This window comes from Physeter macrocephalus, chromosome 5, assembly GCF_002837175.3.
Source record: "Physeter macrocephalus isolate SW-GA chromosome 5, ASM283717v5, whole genome shotgun sequence".
NCBI classification, from domain to species: domain Eukaryota; kingdom Metazoa; phylum Chordata; class Mammalia; order Artiodactyla; family Physeteridae; genus Physeter; species Physeter macrocephalus.
In genome coordinates this window covers 78,914,611-78,940,307 of record NC_041218.1, presented here as the reverse complement: position 1 = coordinate 78,940,307, position 25,697 = coordinate 78,914,611, and the positions used below count along the sequence as shown (strand labels likewise).

The window sequence follows — 25,697 nt, the reverse complement described above, 5'->3', positions numbered from 1 at the left end:
CTCCCAGACCGGGGCGCGAACCCGGTTCCCCTGCATTGGCAGGCGGACGCGCAACCACTGCGCCACCAGGGAAGCCCCTAAAAAATTTTAATATTTATATGCTCAAATATATCAATTTTTAAAAATAGATGCTAGAAAAAATTTTTATTGTAAATTTTTATAAAATAGATGCTAGGCTTATTTAGTAGTAGTAGTAGTAGTAGTAGCAGTAGTAGTAGTAATAGTAATAGTAGTAGTAGTAGGGTCTTTCTCTCCCCATAGCCTGTAAATGTTGTCTCTTAGATTTTTTTCTAAAATTCTTAACAATTTAAATTTTATAGTTAAGTCTTTTAACTGGAATTTACTTTTGTATATGAGAAACATAGGAATCCAATTTCATTTTCTTATAGATGGATGACCAGTTGTGCCAGGACCAATTATTAAATAAATCTTTTCTCCCTGAATTGAAATACTCTTGTCATATGCTAAATTTCAATGTTTCCTGCTCTATGTCTGAATGAACAATTTGTCTACTATGCCAGCTTCATATTACTTGGGTTTTAATGGCTTTATACTGTGTTCTGATACCTGTGAAGTCTCCCTCACTATTCTTTTAGATATGTTTCTCGACATTTTTAAGATTTATTTTTCTTCCAAATAAACTTTCCAGTTACTGTGTCCAGTTCCACAAAACAAATCCAAGTTGGTATTCTAATTGGAATTGTATGAAATGTAAAAATTGATTTGAGAATAGTTTTTTATAATTAAATCTTCTCATCCAAGAACATGCTATGCCTCTCAATTTGTTCAGACCTTGATTTTATATTGAAAATTTGATAATTTTCTTAATGTAGAGCCTTCATTTGTTTTGTTAATTTTGGGGGTAAATTGATTGCTTTAATGGCATCATAGAGACCGACTACCTTTCCCCACCCCATGTAACTTGCTTTGGCCAACAAAGGGGGCAGAAGTGATAGAATGCTAGTTCTAAGCCTAGGTCTCAGTATGCCTTGCAAGACTTCTGCTTGCTTTCTCTTTTTTTTTTTTTTTTTTTTAATAAATGGTTTCTTTTTTATTATTTATTTATGTATTTGGCTGTGCCAGGTCTTACTTGTGGCGTGTGGGATCTTCGTTGCCATGTGCGGGATGTTTTCAGTTGTGGCATGCGGGCTCTTAGTTGCGGCAGGCAGCATCTAGTTCCCTGACCAGGGATTGAATACGGGCCCCCTGCGTTGGGAGCGCAGTGTCTTAACCACTGGACCACCAGGGAAGTCCCTCTGCTTGTACCTTTCCCATAGCCATGAAAAGAGCTTCCTCTGTAGCCACTGCCCCTTCAACCTAGAGAGAGACCTTACAGCAAAGCCACTCAGCCAAGCCCAGCCAAGAATTACGAGTGAAAATACCTGTCAAGATGGTCCATGCCAAGATCCTATTTGCCATTCCCATTGTGCTCTTGGGAGGAATGCAATTCCCTTGTATCTCTGCTGTGACTTATACTGTGTACATCAAACACAACCAACCCTGCCATTTTGACCACGGCAGATTGGACCAGATATTCCTGTCTATGCTAAAAGCAGACATGGTAAGCTGAACATTAGAAAGAGCTAATCCTTTGAGAAACTTAGAATAAAACTCTGCCCAATAGGGAGTCCCTGTATGAAATGGTAACATATCAACACACTTCATTCATCTTGTTAAGGATGAAGTAATATGTACACAGAAGTGGGTCACTATAGCCATTGTAAGGTAAACAATTGCTCTACTAATCCATGTAGCTTGCTTACATGCCAGTGTGGGGTATGTAAAACTGGCATGTAAGCAAGCTTACATTCTCTTGGGTTTGACCTATGAATGTCAACAAATCTCTATTTTCTAACCTTTTCTTTTCCAACAACAAAAATAATAGCTGGTATATTTTAGTTTTTACCATAAGCAACAAAAGTAATACCAAAGGGGCTTCCCTGGTGGCGCAGTGGTTGAGAGTCCGCCTGCCGATGCAGGGGACACGGGTTCGTGCCCCCGTCCGGGAAGATCCCACATGCCGCGGAGCGGCTAGGCCCGTGAGCCATAATGTTTTACTATTAAAAATAAGGTTTGTGGGGCTTCCCTGGTGGCACAGTGGTTGAAAGTCCGCCTGCCGATGCAGGGGACACGTGTTCGCTCCCCGGTCCGGGAAGATCCCACATGCCGCGGAGCGGCTAGGCCCCTGAGCCATGGCCGCTGATCCTGTGCGTCTGGAGCCTGTGCTCCACAACGGGAGAGGCCACAACAGTGAGAGGCTCACGTACCGCAAAAAAAAAAAAAAAAAAAAAAAAAGAAATAGACACCTATTATCAGTATATATTTTCTTTTTCTGCCCTCAAGAATTCAGCTAGCACCACTATGCCTGATCCATAGGCATGGAATCTTCACAACATAGCATCTGACCAGGGAACACACTTTACGGCAAAGGAAGCATGGGAGTGAGTCCACGAGCACTGGATACACTGGTCACATCACACACTTCACCACCTGGAGGTTGTCAGCCTGAATGAGGAACGGAATGGTCTTGTAAAGACACAGCTGAAGCTTAGAGGTAATATTCTCTGAGGCACTATTTTTCTAGGACACAATATATGTTTTGAATCAGAATACTTTACATGGTTCTGTGTTCTCAATAAGAATACATGGGTTTAGGAAGCAAGTGTGGAGGCAGGAATGGCCCCACTTTCCATCATCATTCCCAAAAATTTGGGAGGACTTAGAAGCATTTCATCTTCTCAACTCAGTGCTCTGCAGGGAGCACACTTACCAGACAACACAGCAAGAATCCTATTGAACTAAAAGCCACAGATGCCACCTGAGCTCTTGGGGCTCCTTGTGTCTACAGACATGGAGAGGAGTCATCATCTCACCACAGGTAAAAGACCATGATCAGCAGGAGATGTAGGGTTCTGTGACACAATCACAGCCAGGAGGAATAAGTGTGAAATTTAGGGGATCCACTTGGGTAACTCTTGGTTTCTCTCTTTCCCAGTTGTGACTATGATTGGAGAAGTGTAGCAACCCTAGCCTGAGGAAGGTATGATTATCAGGAACTCTGACTCTTTGGGAAAGAGGGTGGGGTGTCACACCACCAGGGAGCTCACTAAGACCAGCAGCGATTATATCTGAGGTTGCAAAATGATTCCAATAGAGAAATGTAGCAGAAAAATTGAATGATCAAATGATAGGCATACTAAGTTCAAAAGAACATGTATTATATGGTTCAATACCATATTTATGTTGCAAATAACCATGTACTTCTAGGAAAGGAATAGCATCTTTCTCATTAAGTCTTGTTAATTTCAACTGAATTGCTTTTCATTATTTTTTGTATTTAATTTGTGAATTTACTTTGAGATTATGAATGTGCAAGATCTATATGCATAAAGAGCTTAAATCTAGTTTTATGATTGCATTTATATAATAATATTTGTCATCACTGAGGGTCCATGGAAACTGGTTTCTCTGAAAGAGATTTGTTTTATATTACCGGGGTTTGAGAAACACTTTACACAGCATTAGTACCTGAGTGATGATCTGGTCTCCTTGAGTTTTCTCTGAATCAGAATACAGACAACTTGGAGTCTGAGCTAACACAGCTTTCCAGAGAAGATTACATGACTCTGGGGGGAGGCCAAAAAGGCTCAGCAAGCAGGCCCTGGTCCGGTTGCTACCGTAACGAGCTTTCTTGATCCTAGTACAACAAAAGTGATCTGTGACAATTTGGTACCACTGAATGATTGCTACTCAACGTGGAAAGTTTAACTTTCTCAACGTTAACAAAATTAGAAGTAGAGCTATTCTTGTAGCCATTCCACATGGACTTCTTTACCTCACGTTAAAGTTTAAAAGTTTCATTTAACTCATTTCTGGCAGTAAACCTAAGAGTATTTTCCCATATGATTTGGAATGTGATCCTTTCAAAAATCCAAATAATACTATAATCATCAATGAGTTAATCCATCAAATACTCTGTTTTTCACTTAGATTATGGGCAACTGAAATCTAAACAATTTAATTATGGTCATAAAATATCACTGAATAACACAGTAACACAGCCAAGATAATTATTTTGGCAATCTAAAAACAGGACAGATTATTATGCTGAAGAGACTGGGCGGTTATCTACATCACAGCAACTAAAACAGTTGTACATTGATTCAGATGTCTCCACAGAGTAAGGCTGGAATAAAAGGAAATTACCTAGGTTTCTCTTATCAATGTGGAATCAGGAATTTAGCAAAACTCAGTGGAAGTTGCGTAAATTAAATAAATAAACATCAATTTCCTATTTTCACACCTAATTTTGTGAGAGAAAACCCACCCCCAAACCTAAATAGTAACTGGCAGAGATCCTTGCTCAGAATCATACATTTAATATCAATGGGAACAATAAACTTGAGGATCTGTGGACTATTTAAACTTGAGGATCTGTGGACTATCTGTGGACCTGTTTCATGCAAACTGGTACCTAAACTCTTTTCCTAAAATAAATAAATAAAATTACATTGAAATAAAAATAAAGCAACAAGACTTTTCAAAGTACATGTTAGGAAATCCTTTCTTTTATCTAAATTCCCCACGTGTGATCATAATATCCCTCTGTTTCCTATTGATATGTTCACCCCAAAATGGAAAAAAGTCAGAGATGGTGAAAGTACATGGGTACTGGTATGGCATTAATACTTACACACTTGACTAATCAGAGTTACACAGACAAGAAATCTGAAGAAAATGTGCTCACAAGCATGGCAGCGGTTGGAGAAAAGATGACTAGGGTAGAGCACCTAGCTACTCCTTCAGCTCCCCACAAGGTGGCGTTACCTTGGTAAATGCCTCACAAGGCTTAGCTGTCAGTCTTGAAAGCTCAAAACCCTGATTTGTCTCAAAACTACAATGATGCACCACTTCACACTGGTCAGAATGGCCATCATTAAAAAGTCTACAAATAAGAAATGCTAGAGAGGGTGTGGAGAAAAGGGAACCCTCCTTCACTGTTGGTCGGAATGTAAGTTGGTGCAGCCACTATGGAAAACAATGGAGATTCCTCAAAAAACTAAAAATAGAATTACCATATAATCCAGAAATCCCACTCCTAGGAATATATCCAGACAAAACTATAACTCAAAAAGATACATTCACCCCTATGTTCATAGCAGAACTAGTCACAATAGCCAACACATGGAAACAACCTAAATGTCCATTGACAGATGAATGGATAAAGAAGACATGGTAGGGACTTCCCTGGTGGCGCAGTGGTTAAGAACCCGCCTACCAATGCAGGGCACACAGTTCGATCCCTGGTCCGGGAAGATGCCACATGCCACGAGGCAACTAAGCCCACGCGCCACAACTACTGAGCCTGCGCTCTAGAGTCCGCGAGCCACAACTACTGAGCCAGCGTGCCACAACTATTGAAGCCCGCACACCTAGAGCCCATGCTCTGCAACAAGAGAAGCCACCGCAATGAGAAGCCCGCACACCGCAAGGAAGAGTAGCCCCCGCTCGCTGCAACTAGAGGAAGCCTGCACGCAGCAACAGAGACCCAACGCAGCCAATAAATAAATAAATGAATTAATTAATTAAAAAAAGAAGACGTGGTACGTATATACAATGGAATAACACTCATCCATAAAAAAGAATGAAATAATGCTATTTGTAGTAACGTGGATGAACCTAGAGATTATCATATGAAGTAAGTCAGAAAGAGAAAGACAAGTACCATATGATATCACTTTTATGTGGAATCTAAAATATGACACAAATGAATCTATCTGTGAAACAGAAACAGACTCACAGACATAGAGAACAGACTTGTGGTTGCCAAGGGGGAGGGGGATTGGGGAGGGATGGAGTGGGAGGTTAGGGTTAGCGGATGCAGTAACTTCAAACTATTATATACAGAATGGATAAACAACAACGTCCTACCAACACAGGGAACTATATTCAATATCCTGAGATAAACCATAATGGAAAAGAATATAAAAAAGAATGTATATATATATGTATAACTGAATCACTCTGCTGTACAGCAGAAATTAACACAACATTGTAAATCAACTATACTTCAATTAAAAAAAAAAACACCTGATTTGTCAGTACACCATGCAGCATCTCATTAACCCAGCTCGTAAAGACTGACACATAAACTCAATTTCAAGTATATTAATTTGCAAAGGAAAGGTTTACTGCTCCTGGGTGCTATGGCCTACACATTCTTTACCTATAGGAACAATACATGTGAAGCTAAATTATAATCAAAACATTTCTTGGTGACGATACCTTGGAATGAGTGGTGTCAGTTCTATGCTGTCTCTGGGCCAAAGTGCCCTGTCCCTACGCAGTCAATCTTTGCTTCTTTTCTGAAATTTCAGGGCTGGCCAAGCCCCCACACCATCTGACTGTCATGTTCTTTCTTTAGCTACTAAATATAGTCAATCAAGTTACAGTTCAATGTTACCTGCTGGGCAACCATTCTTCCTTTTTAGAGAAGATTTTTCTATTCTGTCCTATGATCTTTTTAAAATTTTAATTCTCAACAAACAATCTAAAGTCTTACTGAGAAGGAAGGGAGCTCACCTTCCCTGCTAAGTATTCACAACACATAGAAACCTTGAATTTCAAAAATTCCTCCTTCTTTAGCCTTCCCTCAGATGTCTCTGAACTGTCATCTGGGCAAAAGACTATTTTAAGCAGAAGAGAATTTGTGAGAAAAAGGGGGATGATAGAGAAGGGTTTAGTACCTGGATATGGAATAAAAATTAGCCATAGTTTGTTCCCAGATGAATATATCAGAAGCTCAAAAACATATACAAGATCAAAGTAAGGATAAGAAAACCAAAAAGAGAAACTAGAAAAGCAAACAGAAGTCACAATTTATACATAGTGAAACCTAGAACATGGAGTTGGTGAGAAAACAGTGCAGGCAGGAACCAAGAGTCAGAGTAGGACTAGGGCTGCCCCACTGTACATTCCAGGGGGTGCCTTTCACATCACCATCTACGTGAATGGTACCTGCTACAGTTTTGCTGTGTGCATGCTCAATATTTATAGAAGCCCTGGACATCAGATCAGAAGCCCAGATCAGCAGGAATTAAGGAACTGAAAGGAAGGGCAAAACAGGCAGGACAGATGTGAGGCCACTGCACTGAGAGGATTTAAAATTCTTCTATCTCTCTGTCTTAGTTAGGGATCTTTTCTATAGTTCTGCCAAGGTAAGAAACACATTCTTTAAGTAAGATTGGTCTATGACAGCAAATTGAAGCCAGCTACATAACCTACTGAAGTGAGGAGGGGTAGGTGGGGAAGATGGCCAATCCCAAGAAATGCTGTTTACAGCTAGCATTTTCTTCCATGTCTCACACTGGACAATGTTTCCAAACATATATTCTGATCCAGCCCAATGCACCATTGAAAAAATGCTTCAGTGACTAAGAAATACTTCAGAAATGAGTAGAATGTATTCCCCTGGTGGGAATTTACAATTCTCAATAGTTTATAATGACTCACACATAAAAGCCTAATCTAGTTTATCTGGATATGAAATATCTTTCTTTTGTAACACTGACATTCTGTGGATCACGCTTTAGGGACAGGCAATTACTGTCATGTGCAATAACTGCTTAATTCTCCCTCGGGACTTACAGTACATTTAGGTTTAGAAATACTGTACTCCTAACCAAACAAGATGAGAGAAAAAGAGATCAGGGGAAATGTATCCATTGGGAAATGGTTTGGGCTGCTAGAACTGAGGCTCAATTATAATAGCTAAAACCCATTAGGATCTCAATCTCTTTCTCTCTCTTCTTTCTCTGTGTTTCACTGTCTCTGTCTCTCTGTCTCTGTCTCTCTCTCTCTCTCTCTCTCTCTCTCTCACACACACACACACACACACACACACACACACACACACAAATTCTGGAGGTACACAGTTGGGGAATGCTATGTGGTCCTACAAAGTTATAAGGAACTTACATTCCATCTTTTAATTCTGCCCTCCTTATGTCATGGCTTCCACACTCAAAGTTACATAATTGTTCCTAGGAAGAAAGAGCAAGACAAGGCATAAAAGGCTCTCTGCTGAGCTGAGTCAGCCCACCACTTATGTTTGTTCTTTTTTTTTTAAGTTGGGTTAAATTTTACATACAGTGAAATATACAAATCTTACATGCACAATTCAATGGAGGTACTGTATAACCAACTTCCCATTCAGAGAAAATATTTTCATAATGGTAGCAAATTACTTTGTGTATCTTCCACTCAACTCCAGTCCTCATAGGGAGCCACTATTCTAGTCTACTTTACCATAGTTTAGTTTTGTCTGCTCTTGAACTTCATATAAATGGATTCATCCAGGGTGTTCTTGTCTGTGTCTGGATTCTTTCACTCAACAAAATGATTTTGAGATTTATCCATGTGATAGCATTTATCATTTGTTCATTTATTTTTTGAATTTTTGCTAAGCAATATTCCATTGTATGAATATACCACAATTTTCATGCACTCTCCTGTTGACAGACATCTGTGCTGTTTCCAGCTTTGAGCTTTTATGAATAAAGCTCCATAACTACTCTTATACAAGTCTCTTTGTGCTGACATTATAAATTTCTGTCCACTGAGAGGCCTGGGAACAGCAATGTTCCAAGAGTAATGACCATACTTGGTGCCCAGTTCTTGACTTCTAAATACTGCCCTCCACTAAAAGAGAACCAGAGCTTTTTGGAGAAATGGCTAACTCATAAAGTGGGGCAAAGGAAGTACAAAATGAGCCTGGAAAAGAGGTTTGTTTGCTTGCTTACTGACTTTATAATTTTTATAAATAACAATTTTAAATTTATTTTATAATCCATAAAAACCCATGAGTCAAAGAAAGAAAGGAAGAGAAGGAAGGGAGGGAGGGAGGAAGAAAGAAGGAAAGGGAGAGAGAAAGAAAGAAGGAAAGGGAGAGAGAAAGAAAGAGGGAGGGAGGGACTTCCCTGGTGGTCCAGTGGGTAAGACTCTGCACTCCCACTGCAGGGGGCCCAGTTTCGATCCCTGGTCAGGGAACTAGATCCCGCATTATGCCACAACTAAGAGTTCGCATGCCGCAACTAAGAAGTCCGCACGCCGCAAGAAATATCCCGCGTGCCTGCAACTAAGACCTGGAGAAGCCTAAATAAATAAATATTTAAAAAAGAAAAAGAAAGAGGGAGGGAGGAAGAAGGAAAGAAACAGTGGAGAAAACTGGCAGGCACCACCTTCATCACGTGATAAAAGTGAACATTATCAAAAGTAAGTGTGGTAGGTAGAATAATGTACCCCTATGTAAAACTCCACATCCTAACTCCCAGACCTGTGAATATGTTACCTTAAATAGAAAACAGAACTTTGCAAATGTGGTTAAGGTTAAGGACCTTGAGGTGGGAAGAGTATGCTGGATTATCCAGGTGAATCCAATGTAATCAAAGGATCCTTAAAAGTGGAAAAAGGGGTCAGGAGAAGGAGTCAGAGAAGAAGATATGATGAAAGCAGAGTTCAGAGTGATGTGATTATTGTTTTTAAAGATGAAAAGGAGGGACTTCTCTGGTGGCACAGTGGTTAAGAATCAGCCTGCCAATGCAGGGGACATGGGTTCAAGCCCTGGTCCAGGAAGATCCCACATGCCGTGGGGCAACTAAGTCCGTGCACCACAACTACTGAGCCTGCGCTCTAGAGCCCCTGAGTCACAACTACTGAGCCCGCATGCCTAGAGCTGGTGCTCCACAAGAGAAGCCACGCAATGAGAAGCCCGCGCACCGTAACGAAGAGTAGCCCCTGCCCGCCGCAACTAGAGAAAGCCCGTGTGCATTAACGAAGACCCAACGCAGCCAAAAATAAACAAATAAATATATTTTAAAAAAAGATGGAAAGGAGCCACTACCTGCGGAATGCAGGCAGCCTCTAGAAGCTAAAAAAGGAAGCAAACAGATTTTCCCCAAAGTCTCCGGAAGGAATTCAGCCGTGCTGATACCTCCATTTTAGCCCAGTGAACCCATTTCAGCCTTCTGATCTCCAAAAATGTAAAATAAATTTTTGTGGTTTTAACTCACTAAATTTGTGCTAATTTGTTACAGCAGCAATGAATACAATGAGATAAATCAAAGTTGTGTGCCACCTGATAGGATTCAATGAGAGGAACCTGGCATTACTTCTGTGATATTTCTGAGAAAGGCACAGAACCTAAATTTAGTGGTGAAGACATATTAGACAAACACAAACGGTGGGACATTTTATGAAACTGGTCTGTCTGTTGCTGTAGCTAGGACTTCCAATACTATGTTGAAGAGAAGTGGTGAGAGTGGGCATCCTCCCCCTGGTCCAGATTTTAGCACGAAGGCTTTCAGCTTTTCACTGCTGAGTATCACGTTAGCTGTGGGTTTGTCATAAATAGCTTTTATTATGTTGAGATATGTTCCCTCTATACCAACTTTTGTAAGGGTTTTCATCATGAATGGATGTTGAATTTTATCAAATGCTTTTTCTGCATCTATTGAGACGATCATGTGGTTTGTGTCCTTTCTGTTGTTGATGTGGTGTATCACATTGATTGATTTGCATATGTTGAACCACTCTTGTGACCCTGGAATGAATCCAGCTTGGTTGTAGTGTATGACCTTTTTATGTGTTGTTGAATTCGGTTTGCTAATATTTTGTTGAGAATTTGTACATCTATATTCACCAAAGATACTGACCTGTAATTTTCTTTTTTGGTAGTGTCTTTGTCTGGTTTTGGTATCAGGGTGATGGTGGCTTCATAGAATGTCTTTGGAAGTGTTCCTTCCTCTTCAATCTTCTGGAAGAGTTTTAGAAGGATCAGTGCAAGCTCTTCTTTGTGTGTTTGGTAGAATTCCCCAGTGAAGCCATCTGGTCCTGAACTTTTGTTTGTAGGGAGTTTTTTTTTTTATTTATTACAGATTCTACTTCATTTCCAGTGACTGGTATGTTCAAGTTATGTATTTCTTCTTGATTCAGTTTTGTTGGGATGTATGTTTCTAGAAAGTTGTCCATTTCCTTTACTTGTTAAATTTGTTGGCATATAATTGTTCACAGTATTCTCTTATGGTTTTTTGTACTTCTGTGGTATCTGTTGTGATTTCTCCTCTTTCATTTCTTATTTTCTTTATTTGGGTCTTCTCTCTTTTCTTCTTGGTGAGCCTGGCCAGAGGTTTGTCAATTGTGTTTATCCTTTTACCAAGAGCTGATTCTTTGAACTAGAATTTGATTTATCTTCTGGAACCCTGGAGACAAAATCAAATCCTATAGGCTGATATTATATACACTTTGCTTAAGTCTTTTCTGCTCCATCAAATGTTTCCAATTACTTGAGTTATTTTCTGATACCATGACTTCTTAGGTCATAATGTCCACTCCCCCTACTCTCCTGGTCACTCTCTTCTCAACATACTGCACTTTTTCAGCATACCCCTTAAAGGATGGGATTCTGAACTCTGGCAGGTACTCCCAAAGTCACCCAATCAGTATCTCATCATTTATATGTCAATTACAGTAGCTCTCGAACCTGGATACATATTAGAATCACCTGGGGAGTTTAAAAAACATACTGATGCCACCCCAGCACTTCCGTTTTAAAAGATCTTAAGTGACAATTGAGTACTGACACGATTTAACAGCTGGTCAGGTGATTCAAATGTGCAAAGGTCTATAAATTCCTTGGGAACAGATGTGCAATCCCTATTTGACATGCTTGGAGTCAGAAATGTTTCAGAATCAGATTTTCCCCCCAACCTTTTGAAAAGGTAAAATGATGCATAAATCATTAAGATGAAATACCCTTAGTGGGTCTGGATCTTTACCTTTCAGTCAAATACACAAATATTTTGGCAATGACATACATAAACATTCAAGTTGACTGGAAACAAAAAAGACCATAAAGAGCCTCATGTTAGCTGAGACCTAGTTTTGCAACCAAATGAATTTTGGCACAAAATTTCAGAAGAAAAATTGCAGTTTTGAGAACTTCCAAATTGTAGATAAGGGATTGTGTACCAGCCTTTAGTGGTATCTTTTCAGCACTTAGCCTGGTGCGCTGCCCAAACCTGTGAGCTTAACACATATTTGGTGAATGAATGAATGAATGAGAAAAATTTTCTATGTGTTAACTTTTAACTTTAGAGGTATTAGTATATTTCCTAAAGTCAATTCTCCTCCAACTAATAGTGCTTTGGACCTTAAAACTTGAAATAAGCTAATCTGAAAGTCATTGAAGGAGACTAAGAATCAGTTTGTTCTGCAAGGCCGGAGGCATAACCTTCCCAAACTTCAGACAATATTACAAAGCTACAGTAATCAAAAGAGTGTGGTACTGGCACAAAAACAGACATATGCATCAATGGAACAGAATAGAGAGCCCAGAAATAAACTCACACACCTACAGTCAATTAATCTTCAACAAAGGAGGCAAGAATATACAATGGAGAAAAGACAGTCTCTTCAGCGAGTGGTGTTGGGAAAGTTGGACAGCTGCATGTAAATCAATGAAGTTACAACACTCCCTCACACTATACACACAAAAAAACCCTCAAAATGGCATAAAGACTTCAATATAACACTATAAAACTCCTAGAAAAGAACATAGGCAAAACATTCTCTGACATAAATTGTACCAATGTTTTCTTTGATCAGTCTCCCAAGGCAATAGAAATAAAAGGAAAAATAAACAAATGGGACATAATCAAACTTATAAGATTTTGCACAGCAAAGAAAACCACAAACAAAATGAAAAGACAACCTATAGACTGGGAGAAAATATTTGCAAATGATGCGACCGACAAGGGCTTAATTTCCAAAATATACAATCAGCTCATACAATTCAACAACAAAAAAAACCAAAAAACCCAATTGAAACATGAGCAGAAGACCCAAATAGACCTTTCTCCAAAGAAGAGACACAAATGGCCAACAGGCACATGAAAAGATGCTCAACTACAATAAGGTATATACCACCTCACACTGGTCAGATGGCCATCACTAAGATCTCTACAAATAAATGCTGGAGAGGGTGTAGAGAAAAGGGACTTACACTGTTGGTGGGAATGTAAAGTGGTACAGCCACTATGGAAAACAGTATGGAGCTTCCTCAAAAAACTAAAAATAAAGTTGCCGTATGATCCAGAAATCCCACTCCAGGGCATATACCCAGACAAAACTATAATTCGAAAGGATACATGCACCCTTATGTTCATAGCAGCACTATTTACAATAGCCAAGACATGGAAACAACATAAATGTCCATCGACAGATGAATGGAGAAAGAAGATGGGATATACATATACAACGGAATACTACTCAGCCATTAAAAAAAAGAACAAAATAATGCCATTTGCAGCAATATGGATGGACCTAGAGATTGTCATACTAAGTGAAATAAGTCAAAGACAAATATCATATGATATCACTTATATGTGGAATATTTTTTAAAAAGGGTACAAATGAACTTATCTACAAAACAGAGTTACAGATGTAGAAAATAAATTTATGGTTACCAGGGGATAAAGCGGGGGATGGACAAACTGGAAGTTTGGGATTGACATATACACACTACTATATGTAAAACAGATAACTAATAAGGACCTACTGTATAGCACAGGGAACTCTACTCAATACTCTGTAATGGCCTATATGGGAAAACAATCTAAAAAAGAGTGGGTATATGTATATGTATAGATTCACTTTTTTGTACACCTGAAACTGACACAACATTGTATATCAACTATACTCCAATAAAAATTTTTAAAAATTAGAAAAAAAAACTGGTCTGTAATCTTCATAAATGTCAAGGTCTAAAAAGTGAAGGAAAAGACCAAAGAACTCTTCCATATTGATGAAGAGTAAAGAACAATGACAACTAAATGCAACACATGGTTTGGACTGGATTCTTTTTCTGTAAAGGACATATTAAGACAGTAGGTGAAGTTTGAGGATTAGATAGTAATATATTTATTATGATTATGTAGGAAAATGTCACTGTAGGAAATACCCACAGAAGTATTCATGGGTGATGGTGCATCATGTCAGCAACAGACTCTCAAATGGCTTAGGAAAAAAAGTTAATTATACTGTACATGCAACTTTCCTGTAAGTTTGAGATTAATTCTACTTCAAATAAAAACTAAAACAAAACTACGGAGAAAAACCTTTATCCATAGATTAAGTCTTCAGAACCCTATGAATAAAGAAACTTCCTAGTATGAATTAACTTGCCCAAGAACAGGTAACTAGTCAATGACAGAAGATAACATGAAATGATAGATACAAACTTCTGGCCTAGATTTATAAAGATTTTTCCCTGCTGGAGACAATTCTGTTTTGTTATTTTGGGTCATTTTAAATTGTCCAGTTCTTCATCTCAAAAATTTCAGATATTTCTGCCTTCAAAGTTGAGTTTAAATCCAGTTTCTGATTCTGTTCTCATTGTGTTGCTCAAAGCAGGCACATGGAGATCATTGATCTCTTTGGGTTAAAGTTGCCCTAAGCCAGTTCTCCAGTGGTGGCAAGGTTGGGGGCGGGGTGGGGGAGGTAAGAGATAAGAAAGGGAGGGTATGCTTTTTCTTCAATTTAATTCTGTCTCTGCTTCTCAGAGCATTCTTCCCACCTCCCATCTGTCCCCAAATGAAAACCCCAAATGAGAGATATGTACCAAAATGTTTTGAGAATGTAGAGTATTGTGGGAGAAAGAGAGAACCATTATCTTTCCTTCTCCCCAACCTAAGAAAGTATAATGACATAGTCCATATAGCATTCTATAATTTTTTCACATATTGTAAAAAGTAATTTACATTATGACTTTTTCATGTGAATATTTAAAGCACCAGTGTTTCCAGTATTCTCTGAATACAGTCCGTGAGATAGCGGTTCTAATTTAATATCCTTCCATTTTGGTCAACAGCTCAGCTAAGTACTGACAACTCCAATAAGCAGCATATGCTCTTCATTCATCTTATCCCAAATAATTGTTTGAGCAAACAATTATTAGTCACTAATTTGCCATTTGTCAGAGATATTTTTATTCATGTATTTAACTACCAAATCCCCAGTCTGGGGCTCATACTGATATATTTTAACATCTTATAAATACCCTTTTGATTCATGAACCTAAATCTCCATCTTTTCCCCTCCCTCTTCCACAGTCTCCCACCTCTGCCAAGCACTTTACTAGCCCCTTCCACTGCATTCTATGGCATCTCTGTTCAATTGTAAAAGCTCTCGGCACCCTCAAACTCTTCCAAGGTATTTTTTCAGCTATAATAACACAGTCAACATCTGGCTTTTCCCTGATGATATCTTTAACCTTAAAATCTGTCAAAGTGGAATAATTCTTATTTTCTCCAATTTATATGAAAAAAGAGTTAAGTATTTCCTTGGGCTTCCCTGGTGGCGCAGTGGTTAAGAATTCGTCTGCCAATGCAGGGGACAAGGGTTCAAGCCCTGGTCTGGGAAGATCCCACATGCCGCTGAGCAACTAAGCCTGTGCGCCACTACTGAGCCTGCGAGAGCCCGTGCTCCACAACAAGCAAAGCCACCACAATGAGAAGCCTGCGCACCACATCGAAGAGTAGCCCCCACTCTCTACAACTAGAGAAAGCCCATGAGCAGCAATGAAGACCCAACACAGCCAATAAGTAAATAAATAAAAATTTAAAAATAAAAATAAATTGTTTTAAAGAAGTTGAAAATAAAAAAGAGTTAAGCATTTCCTTAACTCCCACCACTCTTTAGCTGTCCTCATGCAACTTCCATTTTTTGCCTTCCATACCTTATGCAACCTGCTCCCTATACTGGTGCAGCCAGGCTTTCTAAGCTACACTGGCCTATGATTGACGAGGGTATGTCAAAGGGGCACAGAAGCCAACTCAAATCTGGAACAATTTGAGCAAAAAAATAAAAATTAGTATCAGATTATAACCCAAAGTATGTAAGTGCCCATGAGTTCATACTGATATAAAGACATCACTGAGTAAATTAATAAACGGAGAAGAAGAAATAAATCTCCAATGTAGAGCAATTCCAAATAATTGATGTAGATATTCCATCCTCAAGAGCAGGGAGAATAACATCCCACTACTTAAGTGTGGGCTGAGAACAGTGACTTCCTTCCAAAGAGTACACAGATGGGGGCAGAGGGTGTTGGCAGGAGGGTGACTTTACAATGGAGGAACCTGACAAAAACTACCTCAGCCAGGTGATCAAGATTCACATTAACAGCGGGAAGCCATGAGGAGAGTATGTACCTTTGATATGTTGAAACTGGCACTTTACCTCTGTGGTCTTCCTTCCAAAAAACTCATAAACCAAATCTAACTATGAGAAAAACATCAGACAAATTCCAATAGAGGTGCATCCTACAGAATATCTGACCTGTACTCCTCAAAATTGTCAAGGTCATCAAAAACATGGAAAGTCTAGAAGCTTTCACATTCAAGAAGAGACATTACAACTACATGTAATATGGTATCCTGGGATCCTGGAACAGAAAAAGGATATTAGTAAATGCTAAAGAAACCTAAATAAAGCATGGATTTTAATTAATAATACGGTATCAGTATTGGTTCATTACTTGTAACAAATATACCACGTTAATGTAAGACCTTAATAACAAGGGATACTAAATGTATGGTATATGGGGACTCTGTACCATCTTCTCCATTTTTCTATAAATCTAAAACTTTTCTAAAAAGAGAGTTTTTTGGCTACATCTAAGGTTGGTCTCTAAATGTGTGCCCTTCCTTTCTCACTGTCTACCAATTAAAATTCCAAATTTCTTAGTTTAGTATTCAAGGATCTATCAGATTATAAAATACTGTCCTCTGATCATTTGCAATTCTTCCTACCAAGTGGTGAAGTATTATCTATACACGTGGGCTTGGCCACTGACTTGCTAATATGAAACAACTAGAGGCTTAGAAAGTGAGCATTGAGGCTTGTCTTCTTTGCTGCTCTTGGAACATTGCTGCCATTTGGACAATCTGAAGCCAGACGCCTGAAGTGACAACATGGAGGAGAACTAAGCCACACCAGCCATCAACCTATGAACTAGACATGTGAATGAGGCCACCCAACCCCAGTTAATCTTCTAACTGACTTCAGCAGCAGGAGTAAGCCCAGGTGAAACTGACCAACTGCTGCCAGCCCCAACTGCCAACCCATTAACAGTGAACTAATAACTGTTTTTGTAAGACACTAAAGTTGGTGTTCTGTTACACAACAAATTAGCCAAGGCTCACCGATATACTCCTCCATTACCTTACCTCACTGAAGTCACATTTCCAACCTTGTTTTCCAGAATTCCCCTATGCTCCACTGAAATTGCGGGGGTTTTATTCTCTAGAAATGCTTTACACTCTTCTGAATATTACCTCATGAAATATTACCTCCCTCCACCTAAAGTACCTTTACTCTCAGATCTCTACTTAAGGAAATGTCACTCATCTTCCCTTTCTACACAGTTTAATATATAAATATTAAGAGGGGAGGAAATTTGGTTCATCAGAGTTCTTCTTAGAAAGTGTTTAAGAAATGCCTTGGTGTGAAGGGTAAGAGCTTGAAGGCATTGTATGGATTAGCATATAGACTCAGCTGCAGAAACAGAAACCGAAAATACAAATAGATTAAGAAGAAGATAGAAGTTTACCTCTCTCTCATGTAACAGGGCATAATCAGTCAAGGACGGGCATGGGAAGTCAGGTGTGCGGAACTCCATCATGTCAATCCATCTTGTCACTCCACTACTCCCATAGCCTTTATCTGTGCAGTTAAAAATGACTCATTACCACCACACCCACATTCCAGCCAGAAGGAAGAGGTGAAAGTAAAAAGGAGGGCAGGCTCATTCCTTTAGGTAAAATACCCTGATGTTGTAAACATCAGTGCTGCATACAACACTTTGGCCAGAGTGACAGTCATACAATTAAACCTGGCTGCACAGGAGGCTAGGAAATTATTACCAGGAATTATTATCTTGGCACACAAATATTCTACTATTACTACTGAACAAGGGAAGAATAAACCTGAGGATCAGTAGTAGACTTCACCACAAGTAAGATCAAGAATATTAGCCTGCTAAAATGCTATGTCTGAGGCAAGAAGAGGAACTGGCTTTTTCTGAGAAGTAAGAGAGAGTAGGAGAAGAGAAAAAGAAGCCAGGCAAATGTTGGAAGGGTATGACTCCTCTCTTAATGCCATTAAAATCTTGGAATGAGAAGCCCTGTGATAACTGGTGAAGAGACTCAATTCTTTAAGGTAAAACAGATGCAAGAATTAGAGGAAGAGAGAACCATGATAGCATAAAACTCTGAGAACCTGCAGAAGACTATGGAAAGCTTTCAATGTAACTAGACTTTGGAACTGGGCATTTGAAACAATCTTATACTGACTTCATGAGATAGGAGACAAGAAACCCTAGGTGATGTGTGAGTACTGCCACAGCTCCTTTTATTTTATTATTTATTTTTGAAATATAGAAACACTATTTATTTGGAGATTTGCCATGCATGTTAAAATGCATGTTAGCATTTTTTCTTTTTCTCATTAAAGTATAATTGACTTACAATATTTATTAGTTGCAGGTGTATAACATAGTGATTCAATATTTTTATACCTTATGAAATGATCACCACTATATGTCTAGTTACCATCTGTCACCATGCAAAGTTATTACAATATCACTGACCACATTTCCTGTTACATTACGTCCCCATGACTTAATTATAACTGGAATTTTGTACCTCTTAATCCCCTTTACCTATGTCACCCATCCTCCCAGCCCCCCACACAACCACTAGTTTATTCTTTGTATCGATGAGTCTCTTTCTATCTTGTTATGTTTGTTTTTTAGATTCCGCATATAAGAGAGGTCACAAGGTATTTGTCTTTGTCTGACTTATTTCATTTAGCATAATACCCTCTAGGTCCATTCATGTTGTCACAAATGGCAAGATTTCATTCTCTTTTATGGTTAATATTTTATATATATATAATATAATATACAATATACATACATCTTCTTTATCCATTCATCCACCAGTGGACACTTAGGTTGCTTCCATATCTTGGCTATCGTAAATAATGCTGCAGTGAACAATGAGTGCATACATCTTTTCAAATTAGTGTTTTCATTTTCATTGGATAAATACCCAGAAATGGAATTACTGGATCATATGGTAGTTCTATTTTTAATTTTTTGAGAAACCTCCATACTGTTTTTCCATAGTGGCTGTACCAATTTACATTCACACCAACAGTGCACAAGGCTTCCCTTTTCTCCACGTTCTCACCAACACTTGTTTTTTCTTGTCTTTTTGATAATAGCCATTCTGATAGGTGTGAGGTGATATGTCATTGTGGTTTTGATTTGCATTTCCCTGACGATTAGTGATGTTGAGCATCTTTGCATGTGCCTGTTGGCCATCTGTATGTCTTCTTTGGAAAAGTGTCTATTCAGGTCCTCTGTTCATTTTTAAAACAGATTGTTTGTTTGCTTATATTGAGCTGTATGCATTCTTTAAATATTTTGGATATTGACCCCTTATCAGACAGATCATTTGCAAATATCTTCTTCCATCTGGTAGGCTGCCATTTCATTTTGTTAGTGGTTACCTTCACTGTGCAAAAGCTTTGTAGTTTGACAGTCCCATTTGTTTATTTTTGCTTTTGTTGCCCTTGCCTGAGGGGACGGATCCAAAAAAATACTGCTAAGACCAATGTCAAAGAGCAACCTGCCTATGTTTTCTTCTAGGAGTTTTATGGTTTCAGGTCTTACATCTAAGTCTTTAATCAATTTTGAGTTTATTTTTGTATATGGTGTAAGAAAATGGTCTACTTTCATTCTTTTGCATGTAGCTGTCAAGCTTTTCCAACACCAGTTATTAAAGACACTCTTTTCCCCACTGTATATTCTTGCCTTTGTCATAGATTAGTTGACCATGTAAGCATGGGTTTATTTCTGGGCTCTCTATTCTGTCATTGACCTATGTGTGTGTTTTTGTGCCAGTACCATACTGTTTTGATTATTATAGCTTTGCATTATAGTTTGAAATCAGGGAAGAAGTAAAACTGTCACTATTTGCAGATTACATGATACTACATATAGAAAACCCTAAAGACTCCACCAAAAAACTATTAGAACTAATAAATGAATTCAGTAAAGTTGCAGGATACAAAATACACAGAAATTGGTTGCATTTCTATACACTAACAACAAACTATCACATATATACACTACTACATATAAATAGATAATCAGGGACTTCCCTGGTGGTCCAATGGTAAAGAATCAGCCTTACAATGTAGGGGATGCGGGTTTGATTCCTGGTCAGGGAACTAAGATCCCACATGCCACAGGGCAACTAAGCCCATGTGCCACAACTACTGAGCTCACGTGCCTCAACTAGAGCCCACGTGCCACAAACTACAGAGCCCACGTGCTCTGGAGCCTGCGTGCCACAACTACAGAGCCCATGTGCCCTGGAGCCTGCATGCCACAACTAGAGAAGAGAAAACCTGCACACCACAACTAGAGAAGAGAAAAACCCGCACACCACAACAAGAGAGAAGCCCACGCACCACAACGAAGAGCCTGTGCTCCACAATGAAAGATCCCACGTGCCACAGCTAAGACCTGATGCAGCCAAAAATAAATAAAATAAATAAATAAATAATAAGTAAATCTTAAAAAAAGTAACACAAAATAGATAATCAACAAGGACCTATTGTATAGCATAGGGAACTCTACTCAATATTCTGTAATAACCTATATGGGAAAAGAATCTGAAAAAGAATAGATATATGTATATGTAAAACTGAATCACTTTGCTGTACACCTGAAACTAATACAACATTGTAAACCAACTATACTCCAATATAAATAACAATTACATTAAAAAAAAAAAAAACAAAAAACTGACTAAGCCTGGCCAGATTAACCCTAAGCCCTACAGTAAAATCTATCAGTCAATAATCTCTCCCTCTGCTTCCTCCCCATAGCTTCTAAACATAGGTTTTCATTGTCTCGCTCTCATGAGACAGAGAGCCAAGGAAGGCCAGGTATTTAAGAACACCTCCAGTATGAAAGAGAAAAAAGAAACAAGAAAGAAGCAACTTAAAAAAAAAAAAAAGATCTACCAAAAAGAAAAATTAAGAAAATCCATTTACAATTGCATCAAAAAGAATAAAATATCTAGGAATAAATTTATACTCTGAAAACTATAAGGCAACTGACAAAATTAAAGATGACACAAATACAGTATGTCCCCTACATATGAACGAGTTCTGTTCCAAGAGCGCATTTGTTCATAAGTCCAACAAAGTTAGCCTAATAATACAATTGGCTATACAGTACTGTACTATAATAGGTTTATAATACTTTTCACACAAATAATACATAAAAAACAAACACAAAAAATAAAACATTTTTAATCATAGTACAGTACCTTGAAAAGTACGGTAGTACAGTACAACAGCTGGTATAAAGGGGCTGGCATCGAGTGAACAGGCAAGAAGAGTTACTGACTGGAGGAGGAAGAGAAGGTGGGAGATGGTAGATCTGAAGGATTGTCAGCAATAGGAGACGGAGGGCAAGCTGCAACTTCACTCACACCTGACGTTGATGGCACAGGTTCTGGTTCCTTGCTGGAGTCAATTCTATCTACCCTCTTGAAAAAACAATCCAGTGATGTCTGGTAGTAGCTCTTTTTTCTCATCGTAGATGACACAGTAGCATTGGATTGCTTTCTGAACGGCTGCTGCAACCTTTATGTACTATTCTATGTTCGAGTCCTGTGCCTCAAATATTAACAATGCCTCCTCAAATAGAACTAAGTTACATGACTGGACATACGAACGCATGTTCGAATCTTTGCAAGTTCGCATCTTGAAGGCTTGTATATAGGGGACTTATTGTAAATGGAAAAATATACTGTGCTCACGGATTTGAACGATTAAAATCGTTAAAACTTCCATACTATGAAAATCAATCTACAGATTTAATGCAATTCCTATCAAAATACTCATGGCATGTTTCATAGAACTAGGACAAATAATCCTAAAATTTGTATGGAACCACAGAAGACCCTGAATAGCCAATGCAATCTTGAGAAAGAAGAACAAGGCTGCAGGTACCACAGCTCCTTTTAAAGTCCACAACTTTTAAACAAACAAGGGTTCTAGGGGCAGGATTAAGCGTTGTTGAAAAAAAAAAGGTTTCTTTAAAAAAAATCAGTGTAGATTTCCTAATTGTGCTACTTACAGCAACTTTGAAGTTAGCAATTTGAGAGAGCTTTTAATTAGGCTTAACATAGTGTTAGTTTTGGCTACTGGAAATAGACATGAAGTATGAATCACTTTCTTAACGGAAATGTAGGCTAAATGTAACCATCACAGATTTTAAGAACTTCACCTAAATTTCTTCTCAGCCACATTTTCTGTACTGACACCGAGACATCAGTAAAGGAAACAGGATGAACTAGCCAATTTCTTTCTTTCCAAAACAGTCCAAATAGACTATAGGTTATAATGTCAGTGGAAATGACACAGCAGATGGACAACTGCACTTCTGACAGATTGCAACATGCCTGATTACAAAATAATTCGTTGCTGAATAGGCCTCATCACCAGTAGAAGCTCTCATGGAGAAAGTTTCTTTAGAATCAAATAAACATAAAGCAAGAGTCATCAGGAAGCCCTATGCGAGCCTCCATGTGTCATTTTTCCAGATGTTACCCAGGTACAAGAAGGCCCTCTTAGAAGAAATTCCTTGTGGAACAAGTTAGCCTGCCCTTCTGATGTAAGCTGTGGGAGAAGAGATGTTAAAAATGTCTGGTCAACCAGGAAATGCAGAACATGACTCTGCCTCTTAGAGCTACTGGCGGAACTTCCATTTCCTGCCCAGATATTCAGGTAACCTCTATGTTACTAATTACTGACATGTAGAATTCAGGTAATTTCTATGACTATTTCATATTATTAGTAATGTAATAAATATGGGAATATCTATTGCCTCAACATTTCTTTTCTGCACCACCATGGCTTGCAAGTGCTTGCATGAGTTATATTTTAAAATATGTTGAAAGTAATATGTAACAAGAATTTTCAGCTTCTAACCTATAAGATTTTCAAAATCCTAATCTTTTTAATCCTTCATCTCCTGTGAGAGGGCTCAACACCTCTGAACTGTGCCCTATTACCACTTCTGTGCCCTCTTGCCACTGTCTTATCTCCCTATCATTGGAAAGGACTCAGGTGGATACTCCACTTCTAGCCTTTTGAAACCCAGAAGCATCTCTGTAGTCTTTGGAATGTACTCTGCTGAGTTGCTTGCCTACTAAAAATACTGGTAATTTCCAGGTACATGTTTCCTTCAGTCTTCATTTCCTATGGTACAATTTTGTAAATTGGAATTTCAGTCCTGGGTATACATTCCATACCTCCCAAATTTCAAAATCTATCACAAATAAATAAATAGATAAAAAGATAATGAACTATGACATGTACACATACTCTGTGCAAACTTTTATTATGTAAAATCAAATACCACTTAATATAAATGTTATATGTTAATTATTCCCTTAGTATAATCATATCTTTGAGCTATTAATGAGTTGCTGTTCCTTCCTTCACTTTCTTATACCTGTTATCCTTCCCCTACCATAAACACAGCTTTGATAGTTTTCCATGCTCTGATACAGAGGAAGAACAACATACATACAGGCTAGAACTAAGAAGTCAATTAAATTTCTGAATGGATTTTTATAAATTTATGTGAGACCATATTGAAATCCAGAACTTTTCATCTTTAAGAGCCAGGAACTATAAAGGAAAAAAAAAGGATTTCTGAGGATTCTAAAACCTTTCATTTAAAAAGTTAACAGAAGGGTCTAGACCACCTAGATCAGAGTTTATATCATGAACCAGAGCATGGGGAAAATGTTAATGATATAAGAGCAGTTTTTCCAACCAAAAGGAAATTAAAATGTTTATAAGCTAACAAGTGCTAATAGGTACCTGAGAAGGATCCCCCATATGCTACTTCCTTCTTGGGAGTCAAAATCCTAGGTTAGAGGAAGAAAAAGAAATAGAAACCCCAGGTAAGTCTGTGGGGATGCCAAAGAAGAAGGGAATACTTTCTGGCTTTTCAAGGTTTAATCCAAAAGACTCCATGTTCTGCTTAGCTAATGCTGAAAAAAAATTACTCTAAAACATAGTGGCTTCAAACAACAGTAATCATTTTATTATTACTCATAGTTTCTATGGATCAGAATTTTAGAAAAGACTGGGATAGGCAGTTCCACCTTGCAGGTGTCTCATGACTTTGCAGTCAGATAACGGTGGGCACTGTAACAATGGATGGAGGGTGCCCACAAATTCCTTCAAAAGGTGGACCCCAATTCCTATCCCCTTGAGTGTGGGTTTACCATAGTGACTCACTTCTAATAAATGGATTAAAATATAAGTGACAATGTGTAACCTCTGAAACTAGGCCATTAAAGGCACTGCAGCATCCTTGCTCTTGGGGAAGCCAGTTGCCCTGTGCTTGAGGACACTCAAGCAGCTCTATGGAAAGGCCCACATAGTGGGAACTGGAGCCCCCAGCCAACAGCCAAGGATGAAGCCTCTTGCCAACAGCCATATGAGTAAGCCATCTGGGAACTAGATCTTCTAGTCTCAGTCAAGCCTTCAGATGACTGAAGCCCCAGCTGACATCTTGATAGCAAGTTCATGAGAGTCCCTAAGAAAATCACCTAGCTAAGCCCTCTTGAATTCCTGACCCATAGAAACTGTGAGATAATAAATGCTTGCTGTTTTAAGCCACTACATTTTAGGGTAATTTGTTAGGCAGCAATAGATAACTAATTTGGAGGGGAGGCTGGAGCAGCTAGGGGATCTCCAATCATCCTTCTTTTTTATGTTCTTAGTGCCTCTCCACATAGTTTTTCTGAATGGGCTAGTTTGGGCTTCCTCACAGTATGGCAGCTGGACTGCTTATATGATGGCTGCTTACTTGTTGGCTGCCAGGTCTTTTATAACCTATCTTCAGAAGTCATATAGCACCACTTCCTACATACTTTATTGGTTAAAAATGGCCACAAAACCTGTCCAGTTTCAAGGGGAGAAGTCATACACCTCCACCTCTTGATGGGAGGAGTATCAAATTGCATTATATGAAGGGCACATTGGATGGGAAACACTGTTGCAGCCATGTTTAGTAAATGCAATTTTCCACATTGTAAGCCTTCCACATTTAAGCCAAGTACCACATCCAACAAGGCATCTGAATAACAGATTAACAGAGTTATAAATTTAGGAGTCATCAGTGTATAGAGAGCAACTGTAGCCACTGGAGTGGATGATATCACTTAGAAAGAGGATAATGTGAGGAAGAGATATAGGCCTAGGAGGTCACCATGAAGAACTCTGAAATTTAAAAGCCAGGCCAGCTAAGAAGCATTTAGAGAGGTAGAACGAATGCCAGAGTATTGTATCTCAAAGCCAAGAAAAAAGAGTATTCAAAGAAGAATGACATAGTCATTTAAGGAGCAAATGCTGCTGAAAATTAAGGTAAATGATAACAATATTTTCATGGATTTAACAATGTGGAAGTCGTTAATGATCTTCAGAGGCATGCTGGAGGCAGAAACCAGGCTACAATGGTTGAAAACACAGAAGAA

The 25,697-nt window shown here is 38.6% G+C and overlaps 2 protein-coding genes across 2 annotated transcripts in view; both read right to left on the bottom strand.

Moving 5' to 3' along the window:
• Positions 1–25,697, bottom strand: part of ELAPOR2 (endosome-lysosome associated apoptosis and autophagy regulator family member 2) — a 282,202-nt gene that overhangs the window by 248,061 nt on the left and 8,444 nt on the right. The window lies entirely within an intron of this gene.
• Positions 2,512–25,697, bottom strand: part of LOC129392110 (uncharacterized) — a 31,705-nt gene continuing 8,519 nt past the window's right edge. Inside the window, exons 2-4 of the mRNA XM_055084670.1 lie at positions 17,669–17,781; positions 7,978–8,042; positions 2,512–3,697 (exon numbers count right to left, since the gene is read on the bottom strand). Of these exons, the coding sequence (XP_054940645.1) occupies positions 3,490–3,697; positions 7,978–8,042; positions 17,669–17,781 (386 nt within the window). The 3' untranslated portion in view covers positions 2,512–3,489. The remainder of the gene's footprint in view (positions 3,698–7,977; positions 8,043–17,668; positions 17,782–25,697) is intronic.